This window comes from Centroberyx gerrardi, chromosome 24 (genome assembly GCF_048128805.1).
Source record: "Centroberyx gerrardi isolate f3 chromosome 24, fCenGer3.hap1.cur.20231027, whole genome shotgun sequence".
NCBI lineage: Eukaryota > Metazoa > Chordata > Actinopteri > Beryciformes > Berycidae > Centroberyx > Centroberyx gerrardi.
In genome coordinates, this window is record NC_136020.1 from 5206634 (window position 1) to 5224177 (window position 17544).

Sequence of the window (17544 nt, forward strand, 5' to 3'; positions counted from 1 at the left end):
TTGCTTCACTCTGCTCTCCTGCTTCACTCTGCTCTCCTTCTCCACTCTGCTCTCCTGCTTCACTCTGCTCTCCTGCTCCACTCCGCTTCACTCTGCTCTCCTGCTCCACTCTGCTCTCCTGCTCCACTCTGCTCTCCTGCTCCACTCTGCTCTCCTGCTCCACTCTGCTCTCCTGCTCCACTCTGCTCTCCTGCTTCACTCTGCTCTCCTGCTTCACTCTGCTCTCCTGCTTCACTCTGCTCTCCTGCTTCACTCTGCTCTCCTGCTTCACTCTGCTCTCCTGCTCCACTCTGCTTCACTCTGCTCTCCTGCGTCACTCTGCTCTCCTGCGTCACTCTGCTCTCCTGCGTCACTCTGCTCTCCTGCGTCACTCTGCTCTCCTGCGTCACTCTGCTCTCCTGCGTCACTCTGCTCTCCTGCGTCACTCTGCTCTCCTGCGTCACTCTGCTCTCCTGCTTCACTCTGCTCTCCTGCTTCACTCTGCTCTCCTGCTTCACTCTGCTTCACTCTGCTCTCCTGCTTCACTCTGCTCTCCTGCTCCACTCTGCTCTCATGCTTCACTCTGCTCCACTCTGCTCTCCTGTTTCACTCTGCTTCACTCTGCTCTCCTGTTTCACTCTGCTCTTCTGCTTCACTCTGCTCTCCTGCTTCACTCTGCTCCACTATACTCTCCTGCTTCACTCTGCTCTCCTGCTCCACTCTGCTTCACTCTTCTCTCCTGCTCCACTCTGCTTCACTCTGCTCTCCTGCTCCACTCTGCTCTCCTGCTCCACTCTGCTCTCCTGCTTCACTCTGCTTCACTCTGCTCTCCTGCTCCACTCCGCTTCACTCTGCTCTCCTGCTTCACTCTGCTCTCCTGCTTCACTCTGCTCTCCTGCTTCACTCTGCTTCACTCTGCTCTCCTGCTTCACCCTGCTCTCCTGCTTCACTGTTTCACTCTGCTCTCCTGCTTCACTGTTTCACTCTGCTCTCCTGCTCCACTCTGCTCTCCTGCTCCACTCTGCTCTCCTGCTTCACTGTTTCACTCTGCTCTCCTGCTTCACTCTGCTCTCCTGCTTCACTCTGCTCTCCTGCTCCACTCTGCTCTCCTGCTTCACTCTGCTCTCCTGCTTCACTGTTTCACTCTGCTCTCCTGCTTCACTCTGCTCAACCGGCTCCACTCTGCTCTCCTGCTTCACTCTGCTCTCCTGCTCCTCTCTGCTCTCCTGCTTCACTCTGCTCTCCTGCTCCTCTCTGCTCTCCTGCTCCTCTCTGCTCTCCTGCTCCTCTCTGCTCTCCTGCTTCACTCTGCTCTCCTGCTCCACTCTGCTCTCCTGCTCCACTCTGCTCTCCTGCTCCACTCTGCTCTCCTGCTCCACTCTGCTCTCCTGCTCCACTCTGCTCTCCTGCTCCACTCTGCTCTCCTGCTCCACTCTGCTCTCCTGCTCCACTCTGCTCTCCTGCTTCACTGTTTCACTCTGCTCTCCTGCTCCACTCTGCTCTCCTGCTTCACTGTTTCACTCTGCTCTCCTGCTTCACTGTTTCACTCTGCTCTCCTGCTCCACTCTGCTCTCCTGCTCCACTCTGCTCTCCTGCTTTACTCTGCTCTCCTGCTTCACTGTTTCACTCTGCTCTCCTGCTTCACTCTGCTCTCCTGCTTCACTCTGCTCAACCGGCTCCACTCTGCTCTCCTGCTTCACTCTGCTTCACTCTGCTCTCCTGCTCCACTCTGCTCTCCTCCTTCACTCTGCTTCACTCTGCTCTCCTGCTCCACTCTGCTCTCATGCTTCATTCTGCTTCACTCTGCTCTCCTGCTTCACTCTGCTCCACTCTGCTCTCCTGCTCCACTCTGCTCCACTCTGCTCTCCTGCTCCACTCCGCTTCACTCTGCTCTCCTGCTTCACTCTGCTCTCCTGCTTCACTCTGCTACACTCTGCTCTCCTGCTTCACTCTGCTCTCCTCCTTCACTCTGCTCTCCTGCTCCACTCTGCTCTCCTGCTTCACTCTGCTCTCCTGCTCCACTCCGCTCTCCTGCTTCACTCTGCTCTCCTGCTTCACTCTGCTCTCCTGCTTCAATCTGCTCTCCTGCTCCACTCCGCTTCACTCTGCTCTCCTGCTTCACTCTTCTCTCCGCTCTCCTGCTCCACTCCACTTCACTCTGCTCTCCTGCTTCACTCTGCTCTCCTGCTCCACTCTGCTTCACTCTGCTCTCCTGCTTCACTCTGCTCTCCTGCTTTACTCTGCTCTCCTGCTTCACTCTGCTCTCCTGCTTCACTCTGCTCTCCTGCTTTACTCTGCTCTCCTGCTTTACTCTGCTCTCCTGCTTCACTCTGCTCTCCTGCTTCACTCTGCTCTCCTGCTCCACTCCGCTTCACTCTGCTCTCCTGCTTCACTCTGCTCTCCTGCTCCACTCCGCTTCACTCTGCTCTCCTGCTTCACTCTGCTCCCCTGCTTCACTCTGCTCTCCTGCTTCACTGTTTCACTCTGCTCTCCTCCTCCACTCTGCTCTCCTACTCCACTCTGCTCTCCTGCTCCACTGGTTCACTCTGCTCTCCTGCTTCACTCTGCTCTCCTGCTTCACTCTGCTCTCCTGCTCCTCTCTGCTCTCCTGCTTCACTCTGCTTCACTCTGCTCTCCTGCTTCACTCTGCTCTCCTGCTTCACTCTGCTCAACCGGCTCCACTCTGCTCTCCTGCTTCACTCTGCTCTCCTGCTTCACTCTGCTCCATTCTGCTCTCCTGCTTCACTCTGCTCTCCTGCTCCACTCTGCTCCACTCTGCTCTCCTGCTCCACTCTGCTCTCCTGCTCCACTCTGCTCTCCTGCTCCACGCTGCTCTCCTGCTCCACTCTGCTCTCCTGCTCCACTCTGCTCTCCTGCTCCACTCTGCTCTCCTGCTCCACTCTGCTCTCCTGCTCCACTCTGCTCTCCTGCTCCACTCTGCTCTCCTGCTTCACTGTTTCACTCTGCTCTCCTGCTCCACTCTGCTCTCCTGCTTCACTGTTTCACTCTGCTCTCCTGCTCCACTCTGCTCTCCTGCTTTACTCTGCTCTCCTGCTTCACTGTTTCACTCTGCTCTCCTCCTTCACTCTGCTCTCCTGCTTCACTCTGCTCAACCGGCTCCACTCTGCTCTCCTGCTTCACTCTGCTCTCCTGCTCCACTCTGCTCTCCTGCTTCACTCTGCTTCACTCTGCTCTCCTGCTCCACTCTGCTCTCCTGCTTCATTCTGCTTCACTCTGCTCTCCTGCTTCACTCTGCTCTACTGCTTCACTCTGCTCTCCTGCTTCACTCTGCTCTCCTGCTCCACTCTGCTCTACTGCTTCACTCTGCTCTCCTGCTTCACTCTGCTCTCCTGCTCCACTCTGCTTCACTCTGCTCTCCTGCTTCACTCTGCTCTCCTGCTTCACTCTGCTCTCCTGCTTCACTCTGCTCCACTCTGCTCTCCTGCTCCACTCTGCTCCACTCTGCTCTCCTGCTCCACTCCGCTTCACTCTGCTCTCCTGCTTCACTCTGCTCTCCTGCTTCACTCTGCTCCACTCTGCTCTCCTGCTTCACTCTGCTCTCCTCCTTCACTCTGCTCTCCTGCTCCACTCTGCTCTCCTGCTTCACTCTGCTCTCCTGCTCCACTCCGCTTCACTCTGCTCTCCTGCTTCACTCTGCTCTCCTGCTTCAATCTGCTCTCCTGCTCCACTCCGCTTCACTCTGCTCTCCTGCTTCACTCTTCTCTCCGCTCTCCTGCTCCACTCCACTTCACTCTGCTCTCCTGCTTCACTCTGCTCTCCTGCTCCACTCTGCTTCACTCTGCTCTCCTGCTTCACTCTGCTCTCCTGCTTTACTCTGCTCTCCTGCTTCACTCTGCTCTCCTGCTTCACTCTGCTCTCCTGCTTTACTCTGCTCTCCTGCTTTACTCTGCTCTCCTGCTTCACTCTGCTCTCCTGCTTCACTCTGCTCTCCTGCTCCACTCCGCTTCACTCTGCTCTCCTGCTTCACTCTGCTCTCCTGCTCCACTCTGCTCTCCTGCTTCACTCTGCTCTCCTGCTCCACTCCGCTTCACTCTGCTCTCCTGCTTCACTCTGCTCCCCTGCTTCACTCTGCTCTCCTGCTTCACTGTTTCACTCTGCTCTCCTCCTCCACTCTGCTCTCCTACTCCACTCTGCTCTCCTGCTCCACTGGTTCACTCTGCTCTCCTGCTTCACTCTGCTCTCCTGCTTCACTCTGCTCTCCTGCTCCTCTCTGCTCTCCTGCTTCACTCTGCTTCACTCTGCTCTCCTGCTTCACTCTGCTCTCCTGCTTCACTCTGCTCAACCGGCTCCACTCTGCTCTCCTGCTTCACTCTGCTCTCCTGCTCCACTCTGCTCTCCTGCTTCACTCTGCTTCACTCTGCTCTCCTGCTCCACTCTGCTCTCCTGCTTCATTCTGCTTCACTCTGCTCTCCTGCTTCACTCTGCTCTACTGCTTCACTCTGCTCTCCTGCTTCACTCTGCTCTCCTGCTCCACTCTGCTCTACTGCTTCACTCTGCTCTCCTGCTTCACTCTGCTCTCCTGCTCCACTCTGCTTCACTCTGCTCTCCTGCTTCACTCTGCTCTCCTGCTTCACTCTGCTCTCCTGCTTCACTCTGCTCCACTCTGCTCTCCTGCTCCACTCTGCTCCACTCTGCTCTCCTGCTCCACTCCGCTTCACTCTGCTCTCCTGCTTCACTCTGCTCTCCTGCTTCACTCTGCTCCACTCTGCTCTCCTGCTTCACTCTGCTCTCCTCCTTCACTCTGCTCTCCTGCTCCACTCTGCTCTCCTGCTTCACTCTGCTCTCCTGCTCCACTCCGCTTCACTCTGCTCTCCTGCTTCACTCTGCTCTCCTGCTTCAATCTGCTCTCCTGCTCCACTCCGCTTCACTCTGCTCTCCTGCTTCACTCTTCTCTCCGCTCTCCTGCTCCACTCCACTTCACTCTGCTCTCCTGCTTCACTCTGCTCTCCTGCTCCACTCTGCTTCACTCTGCTCTCCTGCTTCACTCTGCTCTCCTGCTTTACTCTGCTCTCCTGCTTCACTCTGCTCTCCTGCTTCACTCTGCTCTCCTGCTTTACTCTGCTCTCCTGCTTTACTCTGCTCTCCTGCTTCACTCTGCTCTCCTGCTTCACTCTGCTCTCCTGCTCCACTCCGCTTCACTCTGCTCTCCTGCTTCACTCTGCTCTCCTGCTCCACTCTGCTCTCCTGCTTCACTCTGCTCTCCTGCTCCACTCCGCTTCACTCTGCTCTCCTGCTTCACTCTGCTCCCCTGCTTCACTCTGCTCTCCTGCTTCACTGTTTCACTCTGCTCTCCTCCTCCACTCTGCTCTCCTACTCCACTCTGCTCTCCTGCTCCACTGGTTCACTCTGCTCTCCTGCTTCACTCTGCTCTCCTGCTTCACTCTGCTCTCCTGCTCCTCTCTGCTCTCCTGCTTCACTCTGCTTCACTCTGCTCTCCTGCTTCACTCTGCTCTCCTGCTTCACTCTGCTCAACCGGCTCCACTCTGCTCTCCTGCTTCACTCTGCTCTCCTGCTTCACTCTGCTCCATTCTGCTCTCCTGCTTCACTCTGCTCTCCTGCTCCACTCTGCTCCACTCTGCTCTCCTGCTCCACGCTGCTCTCCTGCTCCACTCTGCTCCATTCTGCTCTCCTGCTCCACTCTGCTCTCCTGCTCCACTCTGCTCCATTCTGCTCTCCTGCTCCACTCTGCTCTCCTGCTCCACTCTGCTCTCCTGCTCCACTCTGCTCTCCTGCTCCACTCTGCTCTCCTGCTCCACTCTGCTCTCCTGCTCCACTCTGCTCTCCTGCTCCACTCTGCTCTCCTGCTCCACTCTGCTCTCCTGCTCCACTCTGCTCTCCTGCTCCACTCTGCTCTCCTGCTCCACTCTGCTCTCCTGCTCCACTCTGCTCTCCTGCTCCACTCTGCTCTCCTGCTCCACTCTGCTCTCCTGCTTCACTGTTTCACTCTGCTCTCCTGCTCCACTCTGCTCTCCTGCTTCACTGTTTCACTCTGCTCTCCTGCTCCACTCTGCTCTCCTGCTTTACTCTGCTCTCCTGCTTCACTGTTTCACTCTGCTCTCCTGCTTCACTCTGCTCTCCTGCTTCACTCTGCTCAACCGGCTCCACTCTGCTCTCCTGCTTCACTCTGCTCTCCTGCTCCACTCTGCTTCACTCTGCTCTCCTGCTCCACTCTGCTCTCCTGCTTCATTCTGCTTCACTCTGCTCTCCTGCTTCACTCTGCTCTCCTGCTTCACTCTGCTCTCCTGCTCCACTCTGCTTCACTCTGCTCTCCTGCTTCACTCTGCTCTCCTGCTTCACTCTGCTCTCCTGCTTCACTCTGCTCCACTCTGCTCTCCTGCTCCACTCTGCTCCACTCTGCTCCACTCTGCTCTCCTGCTCCACTCCGCTTCACTCTGCTCTCCTGCTTCACTCTGCTCTCCTGCTTCACTCTGCTTCACTCTGCTCTCCTGCTTCACTCTGCTCTCCTCCTTCACTCTGCTCTCCTGCTCCACTCTGCTCTCCTGCTTCACTCTGCTCTCCTGCTCCACTCCGCTTCACTCTGCTCTCCTGCTTCACTCTGCTCTCCTGCTTCAATCTGCTCTCCTGCTCCACTCCGCTTCACTCTGCTCTCCTGCTTCACTCTTCTCTCCGCTCTCCTGCTCCACTCCACTTCACTCTGCTCTCCTGCTTCACTCTGCTCTCCTGCTCCACTCTGCTTCACTCTGCTCTCCTGCTTCACTCTGCTCTCCTGCTTTACTCTGCTCTCCTGCTTCACTCTGCTCTCCTGCTTCACTCTGCTCTCCTGCTTCACTCTGCTCTCCTGCTTTACTCTGCTCTCCTGCTTTACTCTGCTCTCCTGCTTCACTCTGCTCTCCTGCTTCACTCTGCTCTCCTGCTCCACTCCGCTTCACTCTGCTCTCCTGCTTCACTCTGCTCTCCTGCTTCACTCTGCTCTCCTGCTCCACTCCGCTTCACTCTGCTCTCCTGCTCCACTCTGCTCTCCTGCTTCACTCTGCTCTCCTGCTCCACTCCGCTTCACTCTGCTCTCCTGCTTCACTCTGCTCCCCTGCTTCACTCTGCTCTCCTGCTTCACTGTTTCACTCTGCTCTCCTCCTCCACTCTGCTCTCCTGCTCCACTGGTTCACTCTGCTCTCCTGCTTCACTCTGCTCTCCTGCTCCACTCCGCTTCACTCTGCTCTCCTGCTTCACTCTGCTCTCCTGCTCCACTCTGCTCTCCTGCTTCACTCTGCTCTCCTGCTCCACTCCGCTTCACTCTGCTCTCCTGCTTCACTCTGCTCCCCTGCTTCACTCTGCTCTCCTGCTTCACTGTTTCACTCTGCTCTCCTCCTCCACTCTGCTCTCCTCCTCCACTCTGCTCTCCTACTCCACTCTGCTCTCCTGCTCCACTGGTTCACTCTGCTCTCCTGCTTCACTCTGCTCTCCTGCTTCACTCTGCTCTCCTGCTTCACTCTGCTCTCCTGCTTCACTGTACTCTCCTGCTTCACTCTGCTCTCCTGCTCCACTCTGCTCTCCTGCTCCACTCCGCTTCACTCTGCTCTCCTGCTTCACTCTGCTCTCCTGCTTCACTCTGCTCTCCTGCTTCACTCTGTTCCACTCTGCTCTCCTGCTTCACTCTGCTCTCCTCCTTCACTCTGCTCTCCTGCTCCACTCTGCTCTCCTGCTCCACTCTGCTCTCCTGCTTCACTCTGCTCTCCTGCTTCACTCTGCTCTCCTGCTTCACTCTGCTCTCCTGCTTCACTCTGCTCTCCTGCTTCACTCTGCTCTCCTGCTTCACTCTGCTCTCCTGCTCCACTCTGCTCTCCTGCTTCACTCTGCTTCACTCTGCTCTCCTGCTTCACTCTGCTTCACTCTGCTCTCCTGCTTCACTCTGCTTCACTCTGCTCTCCTGCTTCACTCTGCTCTCCTGCTTCACTCTGCTTCACTCTGCTCTCCTGCTTCACTCTGCTTCACTCTGCTCTCCTGCTTCACTCTGCTCTCCTGCTTCACTGTTTCACTCTGCTCTCCTGCTTCACTGTTTCACTCTGCTCTCCTGCTCCACTCTGCTCTCCTGCTCCACTCTGCTCTCCTGCTTCACTGTTTCACTCTGCTCTCCTGCTTCACTCTGCTCTCCTGCTTCACTCTGCTCTCCTGCTCCACTCTGCTCTCCTGCTTCACTCTGCTCTCCTGCTTCACTGTTTCACTCTGCTCTCCTGCTTCACTCTGCTCAACCGGCTCCACTCTGCTCTCCTGCTTCACTCTGCTCTCCTGCTCCTCTCTGCTCTCCTGCTTCACTCTGCTCTCCTGCTCCACTCTGCTCTCCTGCTCCACTCTGCTCTCCTGCTCCACTCTGCTCTCCTGCTCCACTCTGCTCTCCTGCTCCACTCTGCTCTCCTGCTCCACTCTGCTCTCCTGCTCCACTCTGCTCTCCTGCTTCACTCTGCTCCACTGCTTCACTCTGCTCTCCTGCTTCACTCTGCTCTCCTGCTCCACTCTTCTCTCCTGCTTCACTCTGCTTCACTCTGCTCTCCTGCTTCACTCTGCTTCACTCTGCTCCACTCTGCTCTCCTGCTTCACTCTGCTTCACTCTGCTCTCCTGCTTCACTCTGCTTCACTCTGCTCTCCTGCTTCACTCTGCTTCACTCTGCTCTCCTGCTTCACTCTGCTCTCCTGCTCCATTCTGCTCTCCTGCTTCACTCTGCTCTCCTGCTTCACTCTGCTCCACTCTGCTCTCCTGCTCCACTCTGCTCTCTTGCTCCAGTCTGCTCTTCTGCTCCACTCTGCTTCACTCTGCTCTCCTGCTCCACTCTGCTCTCCTGCTTCACTCTGCTTCACTCTGCTCTCCTGCTTCACTCTGCTTCACTCTGCTCTCCTGCTTCACTCTGCTCCACTCTGCTCTCCTGCTTCACTCTGCTCCACTCTGCTCTCCTGCTTCACTCTGCTTCACTCTGCTCTCCTGCTCCACTCTGCTCTCCTGCTCCACTCTGCTCTCCTGCTCCACTCTGCTCTCCTGCTCCACTCTGCTCTCCTGCTCCAGTCTGCTCTCCTGCTCCACTCTGCTCTCCTGCTTCACTCTGCTTCACTCTGCTCTCCTGCTTCACTCTGCTCTCCTGCTTCACTCTGCTCTCCTGCTTCACTCTGCTCTCCTGCTTCACTCTGCTTCACTCTGCTCTCCTGCTTCACTCTGCTTCACTCTGCTCTCCTGCTTCACTCTGCTTCACTCTGCTCTCCTGCTTCACTCTGCTCTCCTGCTTCACTCTGCTCCACTCTGCTCTCCTGCTCCACTCTGCTCTCCTGCTCCACTCTGCTCTCCTGCTCCACTCTGCTCTCCTGCTCCACTCTGCTCTCCTGCTCCATTCTGCTCTCCTGCTTCACTCTGCTCCACTGCTTCACTCTGCTCTCCTGCTTCACTCTGCTCTCCTGCTCCACTCTTCTCTCCTGCTTCACTCTGCTCCACTCTGCTCTCCTGCTTCACTCTGCTTCACTCTGCTCTCCTGCTTCACTCTGCTTCACTCTGCTCCACTCTGCTCTCCTGCTTCACTCTGCTTCACTCTGCTCTCCTGCTTCACTCTGCTTCACTCTGCTCTCCTGCTTCACTCTGCTTCACTCTGCTCTCCTGCTTCACTCTGCTCTCCTGCTCCATTCTGCTCTCCTGCTTCACTCTGCTCTCCTGCTTCACTCTGCTCCACTCTGCTCTCCTGCTCCACTCTGCTCTCTTGCTCCAGTCTGCTCTTCTGCTCCACTCTGCTTCACTCTGCTCTCCTGCTCCACTCTGCTCTCCTGCTTCACTCTGCTTCACTCTGCTCTCCTGCTTCACTCTGCTTCACTCTGCTCTCCTGCTTCACTCTGCTCCACTCTGCTCTCCTGCTCCACTCTGCTCTCCTGCTCCACTCTGCTCTCCTGCTTCACTCTGCTCCACTCTGCTCTCCTGCTCCACTCTGCTCTCCTGCTCCACTCTGCTCTCCTGCTTCACTCTGCTTCACTCTGCTCTCCTGCTTCACTCTGCTCTCCTGCTTCACTCTGCTCTCCTGCTACACTCTGCTCTCCTGCTCCACTCTGCTCTCCTGCTTCACTCTGCTCTACTGCTCCACTCTGCTCTCCTGCTTCACTCTGCTCCACTCTGCTCTCCTGCTTCACTCTGCTTCACTCTGCTCTCCTGCTCCACTCTGCTCTCCTGCTTCACTCTGCTCTCCTGCTTGACTCTGCTTCACTCTGCTCTCCTGCTTCACTCTGCTCTCCTGCTTCACTCTGCTCTCCTGCTTCACTCTGCTCTCCTGCTTCACTCTGCTCTCCTGCTTCACTCTGCTTCACTCTGCTCTCCTGCTCCACTCTGCTCTCCTGCTTCACTCTGCTCTCCTGCTCCACTCTGCTTCACTCTGCTCTCCTGCTTCACTCTGCACTCCTGCTTCACTCTGCTTCACTCTGCTCTCCTGCTTCACTCTGCTCTCCTGCTTCACTCTGCTCTCCTGCTCCACTCTGCTCTCCTGCTCCACTCTGCTCTCCTGCTCCACTCTGCTCTCCTGCTTCACTCTGCTGTCCTGCTTCACTCTGCTGTCCTGCTTCACTCTGCTGTCCTGCTTCACTCTGCTCTCCTGCTTCACTCTGCTCTCCTGCTTCACTGTTTCACTCTGCTCTCCTGCTTCACTCTGCTCTCCTGCTTCACTCTGCTCTCCTGCTTCACTCTGCTCTCCTGCTTCACTCTGCTCTCCTGCTTCACTCTGCTCTCCTGCTTCACTCTGCTCTCCTGCTTCACTCTGCTCTCCTGCTCCACTCTGCTCTCCTGCTTCACTCCGCTCCACTCTGCTCTCCTGCTCCACTCTGTTTCACTCTGTTCTCCTGCTCCACTCTTCTCTCCTGCTTCACTCTGCTCTCCTGCTTCACTCCGCTCCACTCTGCTCTCCTGCTCCACTCTGTTTCACTCTGCTCTCCTGCTTCACTCTGCTCTCCTGCTTCACTCTGCTCTCCTGCTTCACTCTGCTCTCCTGCTTCACTCTGCTCTCCTGCTCCACTCTGCTTCACTCTGCTCTCCTGCTCCACTCTGCTCTCCTGCTTCACTCTGCTCCACTCTGCTCTCCTGCTCCACTCTGCTCTCCTGCTTCACTCTGCTCTCTTGCTTCACTCTGCTCTCCTGCTCCACTCTGCTCTCCTGCTCCACTCTGCTCTCCTGCTCCACTCTGCTCTCCTGCTCCTCTCCGCTTCACTCTGCTCTCCTGCTTCACTGTTTCACTCTGCTCTCCTGCTTTACTCTGCTTCACTCTGCTCTCCTGCTCCACTCGCCTCCACTACTCCTGCCTGTCTACTTGTCTAATAAAGTTACATTTGAGAATGAGTAACGTTAGATAATTCTCTCACATCACAAATATTTGTAGTAGCCACCACTAACGTTACATATTTTAGAACCAGAAGGCATTTCTTTCCCTTCAAAACTTCGGGGCATAGCTAAGAACCTTGAGCCCCTCCCTAGCTAAAGTAACGTTGCCTGACTATCTTCCTCATCGACATCAGGCATCTTTCTCTTCTTGGAGAAATATTTTAACAAATTCATCTGAAAATGCAATCAGGAATATTTTAATACATAACTTATATAAACATTGTTGGCAATTATTTTACTGCCGTTTATTGAAGTAAGGCTGCGATCACACAGCGTTTTTTCCCCAACCGCCAGCGCCCTTTTCTTATCAAAAGTAATGGGAAGTGGCCGCAAGGCGCACAAAAGGCGGCCGCTCCCGAAAAGTGCTGCAGCAGCGTTTTTTTTTCATCAGAGCGGAGCGCTTTCAAAAGTTGAGAAAAGTTCAACTTTTCAGAAAAGCGCCGGGTGACGTGAACCGCTTTTTCCAAGCCGACCAATCGCGTTGACAGAGACGCTGGCTGTTTCCCATAGCAACAACAAATGTGGAGAAAGTGAAAGTGCCGGTGGAGAAATGGGACGTTGTAATAAGTGAATGTCCGTTACCGCAACAGCGATCATAAAGGCTGTATGGATTATACTGGACATGTATTGGAAAAATCTGGTAAGCCTTTGCTTGTTGCACAACACTGTTCTGTCTGCTAGAAGAGCTAACCAGCTGGTTAGTGAGCTAGCAGCTGCTCAGCTAACGTCAGGTGACGTTGCCGTGATCCACTTTTTATTTCTCCTCACAAAAAGCGCTCCAGGCAGCGCTTTTTCCACATCAAAAAACGCTATGTGGGAACGCAGCCTTAATCTACCTTTCTTTTTCTCTTCTTTCTTTCTCTCTCTCCCTCTCGCCTCGGCCGGGTGTCGCCACTTCCTGTATCCATCGTTTCAAATTAAAAGCCCTCTGCAGAGTCACGTAATTGCGACTTCATGACATTTAATAAAATTCTGAAGCAGCGGTGGCAATAAGAGGTACCCCGAGCAGCAGCGCGTGGCCAGGTGGAAGAATTGATGAAGATCACATATGCTTCTCAGTGCTATGCCATCAATATCAACCCTCCACCCAGCATCGACGAACTCAAAGAACAGTGGCCATTTCTGTTCATGAAGAGATTTCTGTGTGCTCACTTCAACACACTGACTGGGATTGATGTTAACACCAGACTCATAGATTCTGTCAGGATTCTAAGTCGTCGTTATGCATTCATACATGTTTGTTGACATTCATCTGCCACATCCCTCCACATTGTCACATACAGTATATCACTCTTTCCGCACTTCGGAAAAGGAGCTTCAGACAATGGATCCTCAGATGGAAAACTTTTGGAAGGAGGCGATACTGAAGGAAAACATGACCAGGCTGAAATGGTTTCAGCATAACTGGAGCAAGAAAACTGGAAACAACGCGGTCCAAAAAGTTGGCGAGAGGGGAATGGGAGTGAAACTGCCCAAAATTAATGCACATCAACCGGAACGTGACACCAAACCGTCCACGACGGCTGCCTCCACAGTTCCTCAGAGGAAGAAGATGGAGGAGGCAGCTGGGTGGGAAGTGATGCGCCCCCCGTCAGGAAACACCCGCCAGGTCCTTTATGAAGGCCTTTCCAAAGAGGAGACTGGACCCCACAAATACCTGCTGCTGAGGAAAGACAAGAGTCCAGAGGAGAAGTATCTCTATCCCATAACCACCAACTGGCTGTATGGATGGGGTCTTGGTAAGATAATCGATTCTCACTCTAATGATTATACTTTGGGCTACCTATGGACTTTTAAATACTATCCATCTAGTACATTGTATGTTACGGCATGCCTTTTTATCATGGCTCTTGCACTGTTGTCCTTTAGGATATCAAATGATGCAGTCATTGAATTTTAAGTATACACTGCTTTAATTTAAGGATCTTGTCTATAGGAAGAACAGTCATAATCAGTGATGCAGTGGTAAATAAAAAGTCAGAGGTCATCATGAGGCAGCAACCACCAATATAAACACAAATCAATTATGTTTTCAGAAAAGCCTAAAAAGGTGGGTAAATTCAACTCACGTCACCGCTTTTAAGTAGCAGTTCCTATTTCCTATTTACACAGATAGAGATTAAGTAAAGCAGCTGTTCTTTGTAGGTTCTGTCATTCAAATGTTGGACTTTCTGAAGTTTGGGGAACATGAAATTGAGCCACACCATAAAAAGTCTCATTGCAAACACTTTGGAAGGTCATGATATTCACAAGATAATGAATAGGAATGTGACGATGAATGTAATGTCCATTTTTTAAAGATCCATCCAAGCTTAAAATGAGATCACATTGCTTTTCATATCTTTAAATGAGTGAAGAAAATGTATGTATAAGAAAATAAGTAAGCAAATAGATAAACAAGGAAACAAATGCCTGATAAAATAAAACAAAATTGAATAAAACTTCAGATGTGATGTTAGCTTTGTGTTCCACTCCACACAGGGGACGTGAGCAAACCATGCGTGCCCAAACATGGCCGCCACATCACGTGAGGGAAAGCTTTTACCGCAAGAACGGCATCTTCCCTTCCATCACCTCCAACTCAGACACTGTGGGATAACTGACAGATTATCACCATCAAAATAAACTGTGAACAATGAAGGTCAAATGTCAGAATTCTCTGTTCTCTTGGTTGGACCGTCTCTTTAACTCCAGGTCACATATGCTTCAAAATATACACACCATTGGCCAGGAAATGTATTTGTACATGTAGATGACATTCACTTGAAATATATTTTGAAAACACTATATACAGTATGTTGTCTGTAAAAGCACAGAGGAAGCATGTACTGACAGAGACAGAGAGCGAGTTCCATTACAATTCCCTGAATTTTGAAAATAATTTAAAATGCAAACAGATGTTGTTTAGTAATTATCTCCTCAAAGAGTGTATAGAGTATTTGAACCATAAGAGGGAGCCAACAGGCCATAGTTGCCTAGGAACATTTCACATGTCTAGATATACAGTAAATTAAATGGTAGATTAAAGGGTGAGGTTTCCATGAAATGCTGGTTATGTTTTCCTTGGAATGTAAATTAGATTTTCATATTTATTGATTTCATATTTACTTGCCCTCACATTGCCAGCTTGATTATTCACATTAACTTTTGCTGCCTCTGTTAAGAAAGTGTTACTCAGTCCTTCAGTGTTTATCTCATATGCCGTGATATAAACCATCCCACACACATCCTGTTGGCAGCCAAAGCGAGAATAAAACTGTTGACCATAGTAATGCTTACATCATTTATACCATGACACATTTTCCTGGTTCCCACCTCTGCATTGCTTCCATCTGTAGACCCATGAATCAGTTGTGACTTTGTCTAGAAACCCAGTATGTGCTTTAGTTGCAGCCAATTCCAGCTGCAGGCTGAACAGATGTTAAACTGTACGATCAAATCGTCCTCTGGAACAGAAGAGAGAAACATTCTCGTCATCAGAGGCCAGTGATGCTGCAGCGTTGGAGTCGTTTACCTGCCGTTAATGAACGACATGACATCATGACATAATGGGATTTGCCATGGGAAGGGACTGCTTGGATCACTCAAGCTATCACACTAAATGGAAATTACACATTTTCCTGGTTCTCACTTGTACAGTGCTTCCATCTACAGAGCCAGAAATCAGTCCCAGCCTGTGATAGATGACTATTATTACACATATAGACACATAAATACCACCATCTGATGAAGGATTGGGATGTCAGCACAGTGAGCCATTAGCAGTGTGACAATTTTAGCTTCATATTGACCTAGCTCTGACCTCCGGCAGGGGGAGTTTCACACTGACACACTGTAAATTCTGACGTGTTCAGATTACTTGAAAAAAGTTTGGAAACTGATTGCGTCACTTTTACCCAGCAAACTTGAAAGCCAAATTAAAGTTAACTTAATAATCAACTAAAAGTTAGGTGAACAGATTACTTAAGAGTAAAGTATGAGATAGATCTCAAGTAAGATTCTTGAATGATTATAAGTAAATTTACTTTTGGACTAAGGACTTGTAAGTTTTATTACAGCATTACTTCAATTTAAATAACTTTGTTACACCATGTAATGTGAATTTCCTAAATGCTATTTATCTCAACGTGTTTAATCTGCAAATTCAGGATATGGTTAATTGGATAAAGTGAACATTCAAGTATGTTGCCACAGATTATTCACGTTAGGTAATGCTTGTTGTGACTTAATCACTTTAGTTAATGTCAGGATATAAGTAATAGATTGAATAGTTGGGGTTTCAATTTAGACAATATACTGGCAAACATAACATTACTTAATGCAGTTTATTGTGCATTTAATATGAACTGTCTTTGTTGATGATGATGTCTTTGTCACTGTTCATGCTTAGCTCATGTTAGTAAACTTTAGGGACTGGACATTATATCCAAATTCAATACATCTCAATACAAAACATGACAGTCCATATGGTGGGTCAGAAAAATGAATGGTGATATTAGCTCCATGTTATTCTGCTGTAGTAATCACAAATGAGACGGCTTGACCATCACAATTTCACAAGCTCTCCATCCAGATTATATTACTTACACTTTGTAATGACATTTTTAAATCGTTGTTTACATTCTAGCAAGACAATGCCAAGATTTATGGCTGAGAAATAAACATAATTCTGCACAGTCAGACTTTGTTGTTGTTGAACTTTTATTTATTACATGCATTACAGAGAGGAACTTGTTCCACCCTGCAGACAGTGGAGGTACTCTTCAGCAGTTTAGATGCACTGGTGTCTCTTCAGTTGAGTTGAGAGTCTGAAACTGTTCCCACATTGGTCACAGAGGTAGGGTTTCTCTCCAGTGTGAATGCGTAGATGTCTTGTTAGGTTACTTAAGTCTGTGAAAGTCTTCCCACATTGGTCACAGAGGTAGGGTTTCTGTCCAGTGTGAATGCGTAGATGTATTCTTAGGCTACCTGACCAAGTGAAAGTCTTCCCACATTGGTCACAGTGGTAGGGTTTCTCTCCAGTGTGAATGTGTAGATGTTTTGTTAGGTTACCTAACTCTGTGAAAGTCTTACCACATTGGTCGCAGTGGTAGGGTTTCTCTCCAGCGTGAATGCGTTGATGTATTATTAGGAAACGTGACCGTCTGAAACTCTTCCCACATTGGTCACAGAGGTAGGATTTCCCTCTCGCGTGAGCGAGTTGATGCTTTGCTAGGTTACCTGAATTACTGAAAGTCTTTTTACATTGGTCACAGTGGTAGGGCTTCTCTCCAGTGTAGATACGCTGGTGTTGACTGTATGAATCTGACAGACTGAAACTCTTCTCCCATTGGTCACAGTGGTTGGGCTGTTGACAGCAGTCAGGTTTGGGTCCGTTGGTGTCTCTCTGTTTCCATAGAGAAAGATATAAAGACAGAGATCAGGACAGAGAGACAGATAGAGCATATGCATGTGTGTGTGTGTGTGTGTTGTCTCAAATTACCATTACTTGATGAATAGCTTTGTTTATACAACTGTTATATATATATAAATATCCCACATAATATATGGCATCATATGTTAACTGTGATGTCATAGCTGTATTATTTCATACAGACCTGGACAACAGCAGCGGCTGATGTACTGGGCTGAGGGCAGAGAGAGAGAGAATAATTAGAAATCATATGTATTGTCATATATCAAATAAATATACAAGTTAATAGGCTAATGTTATCTACACAGTAACATTAAGTTATAGACGGGCTAATAGACTAATGTTACTAACAGATTAACATCAATGTTACAACAGTGATATTTTTCTCACCTCTTGTGCAGAATTCATTACGACAACATTCTTCTCCTCTGCCAGATGTCTCTCTTCAGCTCTGACATCATCAAACAGAGACAGTCGGTAAGACAGGGAACACATAAATATAATTTATAAAACATTGCTTCATGTTGAAACTGTGCACCTGTTGATTGATTACACATGAGTAGGTCTAATTTATGATCCGACATATTCGTATTTCCACATTACTGTAGGCTACATTTGGTGACATCATGTAAACCTGTTTACTCATGCTAGAGTAAAAAGTAGGAAGAAAATGTTGTATCTGCCATTTCTGACCAGGAGAATGAAAAATGCCTGTGAACTGACCCCCTGCACACAGTTAGAACTGGCTGAGGTTAAGCTACAGGCAGGCCTGGGGCCAGTTGCA

At 50.7% G+C, this 17544-nt stretch overlaps 2 protein-coding genes across 2 annotated transcripts in view; one reads left to right on the forward strand and one right to left on the reverse strand.

Annotated features, from left to right (window-relative positions):
- The window catches only part of LOC144538143 (uncharacterized), an 85452-nt gene extending 68284 nt beyond the window's left edge, over window positions 1-17168 (reverse strand). Inside the window, exons 1-3 of the mRNA XM_078282235.1 lie at window positions 17151-17168; window positions 16592-16733; window positions 16129-16399 (exon numbers count right to left, since the gene is read on the reverse strand). Of these exons, the coding sequence (XP_078138361.1) occupies window positions 16129-16399; window positions 16592-16733; window positions 17151-17168 (431 nt within the window). The remainder of the gene's footprint in view (window positions 1-16128; window positions 16400-16591; window positions 16734-17150) is intronic.
- On the forward strand, window positions 12672-13878 carry LOC144538137 (protein SPMIP1-like). The gene is made up of 2 exons (XM_078282225.1): window positions 12672-13086; window positions 13829-13878. Exons 1-2 carry the CDS (start codon window positions 12672-12674, stop codon window positions 13876-13878), a joined length of 465 nt encoding a protein of 154 aa, XP_078138351.1.
- Window positions 17169-17544: the final 376 nt, after the last annotated feature.